Genomic DNA, 12,170 nt, shown 5'->3' on the forward strand with positions numbered 1-12,170 from the left:
TCTGGGTGATGCCAAAGTAATGATGATTTAAGCAATTAAATTTTACGCAAATAAAGATGATTTTTACATATTATTGTAATGTCGCAGTAGGCTGATTGATGCCACATATTATGAAAGCCTGACTACCTCTTTCAATAAGATAGTCATCAGGCTTACTACTACAAAGAACATTATTGAGAAAATGAATGAGTAGAGCACCGCTCGCAAATTTTACCAGAAAGACAGAGACCTTTTTTTTTAAAATTTCTAATGGCGGGCACTAGCCGTTATAGGCACTGGTCACTACTAAGTCCAAATGCAGTCTATTATGGAGGCATTTGATAGGTGAGCCACCGTTGCCTCCTATGAAGGGACAGACAGTTTACATCTATGCCTTCTCCGGGATTCAAAAGTGGGCCCTTCGGCAAAGGAATCAGAGTCACTAACCACTTTCCCGTCTAGGCAGCAAGATAGAGACCATTTGCAAGAGTATCTGAATCAAAAATACGACTGAATCAAAAATACAACTGTGGACAATCTCAAATGAAAATATGAGGCGACAGTATGGTGGCCACATCAGTGTTGTGATTTAATTCCATGTAGCTCTTTCTTGAGGAGACTTGTGAAAAACATTTTCTTTGTCCTTCTACTCTCTGCTAAACTCCAAGATGAAACTGCTTAGCTGTCAGCTGTATCAATAAAGAAGGATATATTGAGCATTGTGAAATATACAAAAATGCTTGGTGCGTTTTTCTATGCTTCAGTACTAAACAATTGGCATAGGTTCTGTAGTTCATTTGTTATGGTTTTTTTTAATGTTTCACGAAATTATGAGTAATCAAAAGAGAAGTTTTATTTGAAAAAAAGTGTTGAAATATGCAAGGCTCAGGTTACATTGAGAAAGTAAGATTTTCCTTCCGAAAACAATTATAGAAAAAAAAAACATAAATTTTACAAGTTAAAAGAAAATAATTTTATTTAATTCTGAAAATCCTTTAAACAAACATAACCTGTAAATAAAAACAAAATTAATAACTGGCTGGCGTACAAATTTTAGCGAGTTAGTTTATTTTAGCTAATTTTAGCGAGTCAATTTTTACTGTCTATTACAACTTACGAAACAAAGCATCACCATAATTAGATGAAATTGTTTATTATTTATTAAACTCTATCCCGTAGTTCGAAAATTAAATTAAACTGTCACTGAATTTTTACATAAAAACAAAGATATCCCGATGTTGCTCGAAAATCTTTGATGAAATCACATTTCTCTCCAACTACATCTAACACTGCAACTGATGAAACACTGTAGCCTTCAATTTAATAAATTCATTAACTTAACCTTTCCACTATTATAGCATTTGTCAAACTAGAAAGAATTTATCATTCTGTTTGGGCACCTGACGTCTTAAGAGTACGGACCTCAGATACTTCCTTTCCTTATAGGCTTTTTCTTTGCGTTTCTACCTGGACTAAAATCTTATTGATTTTCAAAAATTTATTTTGAGAACTACTTCCTCTGTTTACCACCTTCCATTATATGTGAGCATCACTAAGATTATAGCAGCTTATTTTGTCTCTCAAAAAACAACCAATAATGGGAAATACACTGAAGTGACAAAAGTCATGGAATAGCAATATGCAAATATACAGATGGCAGTAGTATCGCGTAGAAAATGTATAAATGCGAAGTACTTTGGCAGGGCTTTCATTTGTGTTCAGGTTATTTATGTGAAGAGGCTTTGACGTGATTATGGCCGCACGACGAGAATTAACAGACTTTGAAACGCGGAATGGTAGTTGGAGCTAGACGCATGGGTCATTCCATTTCGAATATCGTTAGGGAATTCAACATTCCGAGATCCACAGTGTCAAGAGTGTGCCGAGAGTATCTGATTTCAGGCATAACATCCCACCATGGACAGCGCAGTGGCCGACCACCTGCACTTAACGACCGAGAACAGCGACGTCTGCGTAGAGTTGTCAATGTTCACAGACAAGCAACACTGCGTCAAATAACCGCAGAAATCAATGTGGGACGTACGAGGGACGTGTCTGATAGGACAGTGCGGCGAAATTTGTCTTCCTTGGGCTATGCCAGCAGAAGACCGACTCGAGTGCCTTTACTGAGAGCACGGCATCACCTGCAGCGACTCTCGTGGGCTCGTGAGCATATCGGTTGGTCCCTAAACGAATGGAAAACCGTGCTTGGTCAGATGAGTCACGATTTCAGTTGGTAAGAGCTGATGGTAGGGTTCAAGTGTGGCGCAGACCCCACGAAGCCATGGACCCAAGTTGTAAACAAGGCACTGTTCAAGCTGGTGGTGGTTCCATAATCGTCTGTGCTGTTTTTACATGGCATGGACTCGGTCCTCTGGTGCAACTGAACCGATCATTGACTGGAAATGGATACCTTCAGCTACTTGGAGATCACTTACAGCCATTCATGGACTTCACGTACTCAAACAACGATGGGATTTTTATGGATGACAATGCGCCATGTCACCGGGCCACAATTGTTTGCGATTGGTTAGAAGAACGTTCTGGACAATTCCAGCGAATGATCTGGCCACCTAGATCGCCCGACATGAATCCCATCGAACATTTATGGGACATCATCGAAAGGTCAGTTCGTGCCCAAAACCCTGCACCGTCAGCACTTTCACAATTATGGACGTCTATAGAGGCAGCATGGCTCAATATTTCTGCAGGGGACTTTCAACGACTTGTTGAGTCCATGCCATGTCGAGTTGCTGCACTTCGCCGGGCAAAAGGAGAACCGACAAAATATTAGGAGGTATCCCATGGCTTTTGTCACTTCAGTGTATGTGATAAAATAACAATGACATAGCGCCATACATGTAATCGTACTCATTAATGTAAATGGTGCTACTAAAGCGGTTGGTATAAAAAGTGATCATTTTCGACTATGATGATAGCATTTGTTGTAAACTTTTGTTAAATTTCAAGCACTGAAGCAGAATGGGTAACCACCAATGTTTACATGATAACTCTATCATGTAAACATTGGTGCTAACCCATGCTGCTTCAGTGTTTGAAATTTAACAAAAGTTATTTACGTTAAATTTCAAAAAAGTTTTTTTTTATGTTAAAGAGTTGTAAAATTTGTCACCTGTAGTAGATTGAATGTAGTGATATCTCAGGTTCGTGTCACAAAACGTCTAGTGTAACTTCAGATTTCGGTTAAGTGTCAGTTAGTTTCAGGAGGGCAGATCCATATTTAGAAATTTCGGCACGGATGACTAAAAGTAATGCTGGCTCTAGAGCCGGTGCAATCAGTGAGGCCGCACCGAGTGAGGGAATTTTAACGGCTACAAAATTTTTAAAATCTAAACAAGCATTGAATGGCAGAATTACTTAGTCGCAGGTATTGCATCCGGTGGCAAAGTGTGTAGCATCGTCCCTAACTAATAGAAATGATGCCCGGCGAAAATTGGTATTTGGCATTTCAAGCAAATACCAAAGGATACTAACTGCCATATAGTTCTCTAATAAGCTTTCTGCCAGCACTGGAGCTTCAGTTTTAAGAAACATTATTTCCCGACGGTTTCATGACAGCAAACGTTCTACCAGAAGACTTGGTGTAAGTGTCCTGTTCACTTACGGGAGAGCGTGGGACAGTTACCTGTTTACTTCTGTTATACACCAGTTGTCTCTCCCTACCGTTCGCTTCCTGTCCTGTTCACTTCTACACACAACAGAGCGGATCTGATACGATGCAGAGAACATCAACTTTAAACTCAAATTCAGAAGGTCCAAGATTTCTCTACAGTGGGCTGGATGCAGAAGTTGATTCTCGACATGTCTTCATCTAAAGAGAACTTGGAATCTGATGCCAATACTTCAGCATCAATAAAAGAGCCCACTGTGGTGGCGGAGATCTCATGCTCTAGGAGGAATCATACTGATTAGCTGCATATCATTCCATGTGTTTGACAGACGTTTCCTGACTACTAAGAGGTACAGAAAGAAGAATTTTTTAACCACTTGAATGAAATCTCAGTGTCGCAGTTGATTTTCAGATTCTTTTTTTAAGCGTGATAACTTTCGTTCATATGAGCCTCAACTGGTACAGGAATATCTTCGAAATTGGGATATGAATGTATCAGGAATCCGGATATCAGACCTGAAGCATGTCGGGATGTACCGGAAAGGCAAATCTAATTCTTCAAATACTTGCACGGACTATACAGTAACTAAGAACTACCGTGGAGCAAGAATGGGTGAAGCTACTGGGTGAATTCATCAGTTGACTCGTCGATGACGATCTGTATAAGAACTGACCCTGCGATTTGTATATATTAGACGTGACTGAACCCTTTATTAACTTCATTTTAGATTCCATCTTTCCACTGAATTCCATTTTTCCACAATTTGAACATTCCTGCTCTTATGGGGTAATGGATGGGTACTTTTACTACTGCATATTACGTATCATTTTCTACCTTATTTTCTGTATAAAAACAAATTTCATTAATTCCTTCTGTTATTTTTTGAAAACCTGAAGAAAGCATATTTATTCTCTTAATACTGAACACGAGTATACGTTTGGACTTGCTATGATTTGCAAGGGTTTTTAACTGGAATCACGATGACTACTAGGACTGCTTGCGTAATAAAATTGAAATTAACTAGAAAAATAAATTAATTTAGGAAACATGTACAAAGGTTTTTATTCATATAATAGAACAATATTTTATATTGAGATATGTAACAGAAAAAGGCCTAACAGAATTGCAATTTTATACAAAATTCAGTCTTAGTTTTAGTAGCCTTAATTTTGGAAGAATGCTGTATTTAAAAAATACAGACGTTTCTTCTAGTTAAAGAAAAATTGTTTACCTGCCGAGTGAAACACTCACACTTGCCACATACACAAGTTCCTTGTCCCGAACAAGGTTTTGTATCATCACCACTAAAATTATAGGAGGCAGAAAAAAAAATTAGATCCTTTGGAGATAGTCGAGAACAATGAAGAGTATTAATTAATGAATGTAATGTTTATTAATACCGAGAAGCCAAATAGAAAGAATTTTTTATTACTTTTTATTTAACATTTTTTTTTCCTGTATAACATTTTAGCAAACGTTTTAATCAATTCCTTTCATCTAATTCGTAGAAGGAATATGATAACGAATACTCATTAACTGATCTGGCCCGATTTTTTATCCTTATAAAATAATGCTAATTAGTTAAGCTAAATAGAAGTATGACTTCTACTTACTTATAACAGCTGTTAACATCAACAGAAGAATGCGAATCTAAGCCATCGCATTCGCATCGACTCCCGTATGTTTGGTTATAACAGTCACATATGCCGCACTGAAATGTACCTTTACCCTCACTGCACTTCGGGCTGTTACGCACCTGAAAAGTAAAATAAACACGTATAGTAAAAATATGAAAATTTCAAAATTTCATAGTGCAGAATCCTAAAAGGATAATTTTATTAAAAATAAATTTAAAAGCAAATTCCCAGAATTATAGAAATGAAACTCCTTCAATGAAAAACATTGTTTAAGATTTTATAATCTTTATCTTTTTATATATATATAACCGGCTAAAGTGTGTGTCGCCGATAGTTTATAGTTGTCACTTGAAAAAATGAGAGCGGAAATTAACGTTTCCGCAGTTTTTAATTAATATCTCGGCCGATTAAAGTCTTCCGAAAATCAGAGCGGTATCGATGGATTCGGAGAATTTTTTTGGCATCCGAGGATAAGCGTCTCGAATTTCAACTCGGCGCCATTCCGTTTGAATTTGGCACGTAGCCAAATCCCCTTAATAGGGAAAGCCCAAGAAAGAAAGTGAAAAATGTAGAGAAGAAAACGTAGGGGAAAATTAGTTTTTAATTAATATCTCGGCTAATTAAAGTTCCACGAAGACGCGATTGATCAAAATGGCGTGCCACCGACCTGCGGAATCCAACGGTGTGCTTCGCTAAACCCGGAAGCCAGCCGTTTCGGAGGAGATGATGTTACTTCACCACATATATATATGCGGCTTAAGTGTCTGTTTGTCGCCGATAGTTTATTGGTTGCTTGCATAACTGTACTAGGCAATGGGGTGAAGTTGCCACGGCACAGGGTTGCCGTTTCAATTGAGGCGTAGACAATTTCCTGTAAAACTTGCCTTTGCTATGACCATTACCTGAGCCTGCATTTGGACACGGTCAGCTTTATGTTGCCTGTTCAAGAGTTCGTGAAAGAACGGACGTAAAATTAAAAATAATGGATGGTCCTCTGCAAGGCGAGCTTAAAAATGATGGAAAAATCTACACAAGAAATGTTGTGTACAAAGAGATCTTTGACATGTGAATTAACATTTTATTATTTAAATCACCTTTATTTATTGAGCTAGCGGCGGCTCTTAAGAAATGTACCGCCAGTGGTTTCCTTCATTGCACTCTACTTTAAGCAATTAAGCAAGTAGAAGGGGGAAACCCCGTGGGGCAGTAAGCAAAGGGGCGTCCTCGCTGCCTGCCGTGGGTAATTCAGTTTGAATTAGCAGACACCTTTGCACAAATCATTTTAATTACAATTTGCAACATCTAGAACAGCGGTCATTTCGTATGACCACCGGGCTTACTAGTAATATATAGTTAGTTACATGATTTGTCTTTAATAACTAGTTTTCCATTGTTTTTAGAACCTCAATAAGCATTCTTCCATGCAGGGTATTCTGGAAAAAGTCCTATCGCGTAAGACGCTAAACGGAAGGAAGATGCAAGTTGTCTACTAATTAAATTTCCTTTGTGGCTTGCAAATTTTATGAAAGTATTGAATTTAATATCTAGTTGTTCCTAATGCAATGCCTAAACTTGCTTGAGTATTTATTTCTGCATGCTTTATTCATGCAGATATGCTTTGAAAAATTTGCTTTAATTAAAAGTTGAGTACTGATTTTAATGTGCGCATCAAATACATGTAAAAAGCTACCGAAGCCAAATAAAGCGGTCTTGCTTTTCTTCTGATTCCTGCCCCTACAGCACGATCATTGCCTTTTCACAGAAGAAAACCAACAGTTAGTCACCACCAACTCAGATAATTTGGTTGGTTTATTGATTCAGGCAAAATAGCCAAGAATTATCTGAACAAGGAAAAGCAGGCTTTCGAAAAGAACTTCCTAAGAAAGCTTGTTCCTGTTTATGTTGCACATGTAGAAACCGGTGAAACTAACAATGCAGGCAGACCATTCTCCAGGATTTGAATATGGCTGATGTCAGAAGAGTGCCATTTATTCTCCAAAGACTTCGGGCCCCTAAAGTGACAAAACGACTTTGCCCAGTTTGATCTCAATTTTGACAGAATGCCATCTGGATGGTCTGGAATAAATCTTCATCATTTCGTTATTCGCGACAAATGAAAACATTCTTTTAAAAGAACTCACACAACTACAGTATTTCAGTGTATAAATTCTAGAGTTCATCCAAGTTTTGCCACATCCAAAAAGACTTAATCTGCTAAAATTCTGTAGCCGGCCTTGTCTTTACCAGCAGTTTTCTCATATTCTGTAGATATGATTTCAATAGAATCTATAAAATCTAACTTCATTTTAAGTCTCGGCAGATAAATTAAAACAGGTCTCGAAACTCGCTTAGTCTGACGAATTTTATATCTGCATCAAGTGAATTTCAGGAAACAAAATTCGTTAAAAGTACATTGCGCTGTTAATTTGAATCTTGAGTCATTACCATGTCACATACGGAAAAAATTTCTTTTCGTTATTATGTCATACAGAAAGAAAAATTAAAAATAATCTCTTCAACAACAGCACAAAGATCAGGTGGATGATAAAGCAAATTGCTAATTAAAATTATCTTATACACGGTTACATGGCTAAGACAAAGCTACTCAAGCCTATCTGCTTTATGGGAAAGGCTACCTTTGTGAAGGGCTTTTTAAAAGACACTGATTTGTATCTGAGTTGCACACGGAGAAAACCGCGAAATCTCCATCACATTAACCAATGGATCAATATTTAGCCAACTGAAACACCAACGCAATAGCTACAGAAGTAATCGCTTTAATTGCTTATGATAAACCCGTTGGTGAACATCATTTCAGTGACAGTGGACACCTAATGCTTCCAAGAAAATAATGCGTTGCAAGAGATAACTATTCTCTACTCTTTGCAACCTAAACCCAAGCCATGAATGCAACCTTGTCAATAGTCGTTAGAGCTTTTGCCGATATTTTCCACCGATATCTTCATGAAATATTTCATTAAACATTAGTGCGAAAATTGCTTAAGTCAGCTTAGTGTTAGCAGCAGCTCTTATTTCATTTTTTATGAGCCTAAAAAAATACACCATATCACATCTTCTCAGTTTACGGAATAGGAAGTAGGATGTAATTTTTTGTAAGGTCATATTTGGACTCAAGTATCTTCTTTTGATATTTTTTGGTAATTCAAGTGACGAAAAAAGGTGATAACATTTTTATTTAGTGTGTTTATAGTAATAAACAATTCAAGAAGTTCAAAGTAAAAATTAGCACAAATAAGCAAAAATTACAAACATTATCACTGACTGCAATTTCATTGGAGCTCAATCCAGCTATATCAAATAATTTTCTATCGGTGAACTCAGCATAACGTTTGGTCCAAAGATGATAACCTCGAAACACACTTCCGACAGAATTCCAACCTTCAACAGGATCAGTATATATAAAAATTTTAAACGCTTTTAGGAAATACAAATTCAGCAGCGTATTAATTCGAGAAATAATTTTTGCTTCCGTAAAATGAGAGTTATGGTTCCTAATATCGTATGTAATATCGTAGCTAATTTAGAATTCCATAAGAGCTAGAATATTGAAGAACTATGTAGCTACTATTGGCTCAGTTCTTGTAAGCAACAAGTCCAAAGAAGAGTAAAATTTACCCTTTATTCCAAATCAAAATCAGATAACAGATAACCCATTCTCGGGCAACTCAAGATAGAAAATATAAAATTAATCTAAAACTAACTAAAATAAACCAGCCGAAGCTGCACAGAATTAACTAACAAAGTTGGATCTTATTTAAGATTGCCGACGTATACCGATCCCTGACAGCACGTAAAAATACGGCCGTATGACAGAAAGCTTATGCTAGCAGCAACAATGTGGCCAAAAGGCAGTACACGCTCTCCTACGCTCTATTGAAGTTATAATGTATTTCTCCGGCCTTCTTAGTATGCCTTCGTGGTGTAGTGGTGGTCAGCACGCTCGAAGCGTATTCGAGAGGTCCGTGGTTCGAGTCCAGGCGAGATTGCTCATGTTTCATCTCTCCTGCTTCAAAATAACCTAATGTCTCTACAAAGTGACCCAGACTTCAGCTTAAATACTCGTTTCTAACTCATTTACATAAATCGTAATCCTGAAAACTCATTCTGGTAGGGAAATGTAAGTGAGAAATGAGAAGATAAAGGAAAGGCTTGTTCCAAAATAAAAATAACTGTTAAAAAAGTAAAGTAAGCCCTACACTTAACAATAAGACATTACTGAAGACCTTCCCCTTCCTTTTATCTGACATAAAGGATGTATTCCTCTACCCAAAATTTCACAAATCTGTGAATTTCTCCTATATACGCAAAGCTGTATTCGCAAGAAATTTTATGAATACCCAAGAACATTTTTCATTTACAGGCAAACTGCCCCAAATGTTTCCATCAAGTAGTGTGCACCTGTTTAGAAGAAGAATTGGTAATGAAAGCAATAGATATTTTTTCAGTATATTTTTTAACAGGGTTTTTCAGAGAATTGAAGGAAGGGAAGGAACTTTGTTTACCTGGTACTTTGGTTTTTCGCATTCACATTCGCAAATCATTTCCAGGTGAATGATCAACTGGTCAGGCACTCCAACAGGATAGATTTGAAATGTTCGGTTCCACTGGCTACGATCTCGAGGGCAAAACGTGTACTCTACAGATATTTCAAAGGTCACCTAATATGCGTAACATAATTAATTACATGTCAAATATATTTAAAACTTAGTATAAATATAAACATTAATTTTGAATGATAATTGAGAATTGAAATTAATGATCTTTACACGCAGAGTTCATATTTCTTCGTATATATCAGAATTCCTTGTTTTTGTTTGCTATTTAGTTATAGATTAATTATTCAAAAAAAATATGCTAACTAAAATTGGACAATTTCCTGAAAAGTTTGATTAACTGCTTTTACATTTACTGCTGTTATTATTTTTCCTTTATTTTGCATAATCATGCAGTGTTCCTCACAAACTGTATTTTTCTTACGAACTAGCTAATTATTAATAAATTATTAATTAAAAAATTGTTAACTGTGATGTGTGTTTATAAGTCGAGCCTTCCGTTATGACTTTTTTATTTAAAATATTTTATACTTTTATGCTATATAACTTTTCCGGTTATGCACCATAAAATTTGCTAACGAACCTCTGCACCAATACATTCACGTAATAGAAAAAATAAGGAAATTGCTTCAAAAATGTCGCACTTCTTAGGAACAAAAAACAGAATTGTGTTTATTAATTAGTGTATATAAAAGTATCAAATTTTGTATAAATAAGAATGTGAACGTGTGTGTTTCTATTTTGTGCTATACACATGTAAATATTATATATATAACTATCAGCTGTAATGTCCATGTCTTGCCAAATGATTTTGAAATCCGCAAATCATAAGAATTTAAAACTTTGCAGTGAAATGTGTTTACTATACCATATTGATTGCTATGAATTTTGAACTACAGGCTTTCTTCATGAATTCCATTTGTTTCAAGAGTCACTCTACAATTGCTCCCATGATCAAAATTTGAAATTCTTTATCACGCCTAGTAAATATCATATACGACAGTAAATTATTTCTACTGACATTGTTGATATTTCAGCCATTTTTAATATATTAAAAATTCTGATTTTAAAAGATAATAATTTATTACTTGGTATAAAAATGTTATAAATTAAATTTTTCATGCTTCCTTTATTTCATTTACTTGCCTTATAAAAGCTGTTCAAAAGTATGCAAACGACCTCTGTATGTTTAAAAAAGATTTTAACCGTTTTGTCACAGAAACTAAGCATGCGTTTAAAATTATAATATGAAAATGATTACACTTAAACTTAATTGCTTTAGAAGATTATATACATTAGAAAAGGCATCAAATTTTAAAGCAGTAAAATAGGGACATAAATTGTATATTAACTTACATGCGTTCCTACTTTAAGACCTTTGCATACGTTTGTTTTCTCTATTTTATTACTGTAAGGAAAAAAATTCAAATCATTTTCTCTAAATTTATTGCATTATAAAATAAAAATATAAAATAGCTTGTGAGTTCTATGCAACGTTTAACCACATCATAAACTTCCATCATACCTTACATTGATTAATAGAAACTCCTTAACCTGTGTGCTTAATTTAAAGACTGACCAATACACAAATTTAAGTTTCACAATTAAAATTTTCTACATGCATTTTCAAATACTTACCAATACTTTTACTATTTCGCCACATGTTTAAATAAAACAATAAAATATATGCGCTGGACTTCAATTTTCAAAAGCTGTATACTTAAAAACGTTTAGAAAATTGTTTTGTATCTTGAGAAATATATTCCTTTGACCTTAATTTTATATAACCACTTTTATTAGATACATAGTTTTATATTGTTTTCTATACTAAATACATTAATTTTATGCATATATTATAACTTCCATATAAAAGATAAATAATACAGACATCATGAGTGCAATTCTTCAAGGCGATATACCCCCCCCCCCAAATGTTCTTGTTGACGTAGTCTCGATTTAACAGCCAAATGATTGCAGCTACTTCTTAATGGCAGCTACTTAAATTTAAACAACGGTTTTTATTTCCTTTTATTTTTAGACCAAAGAGGCTTTGTCCCTGAGGGGCTATTATTTTTGTTTCGCGATTATGCTTCGAATCACTCTGAATGTCCGTTTCACTTTTCAAACTTATGCCACCAAATATTATCGCCCTGTATTATATTTCAAGAAATTGAATAATGAAGAATAAATGTATGTATGTTTCTCGCATTGTGATAAAACAACGGTAGCTAAAGCCATCCAGTTTTGAATGACATAATCCTACTGCGAATATGAGCATCTGAGAAGCCCAAATTTGAAATTTGGAATTTGTTTTATTATCGATTTTATATTTTGTAAAACTTTAACGA

At 35.4% G+C, this 12,170-nt stretch overlaps 1 protein-coding gene across 2 annotated transcripts in view; it reads right to left on the reverse strand.

Moving 5' to 3' along the window:
- Positions 1–12,170, reverse strand: part of LOC118182036 (integrin beta-PS-like) — a 100,328-nt gene that overhangs the window by 31,557 nt on the left and 56,601 nt on the right. For both annotated transcript variants that reach the window (XM_085822598.1, XM_035351306.2), the window contains 4 exons: positions 11,179–11,230; positions 9,772–9,927; positions 5,225–5,367; positions 4,843–4,915 (listed from right to left, as the gene is read on the reverse strand). In XM_085822598.1, coding sequence (XP_085678724.1) covers positions 4,843–4,915; positions 5,225–5,367; positions 9,772–9,927; positions 11,179–11,230 — 424 coding nt within the window. The remainder of the gene's footprint in view (positions 1–4,842; positions 4,916–5,224; positions 5,368–9,771; positions 9,928–11,178; positions 11,231–12,170) is intronic.

The sequence above is a fragment of the Stegodyphus dumicola genome, chromosome 8, assembly GCF_044657685.1.
Source record: "Stegodyphus dumicola isolate Sdum_Otavi_A_Nest chromosome 8, ASM4465768v1".
NCBI lineage: Eukaryota > Metazoa > Arthropoda > Arachnida > Araneae > Eresidae > Stegodyphus > Stegodyphus dumicola.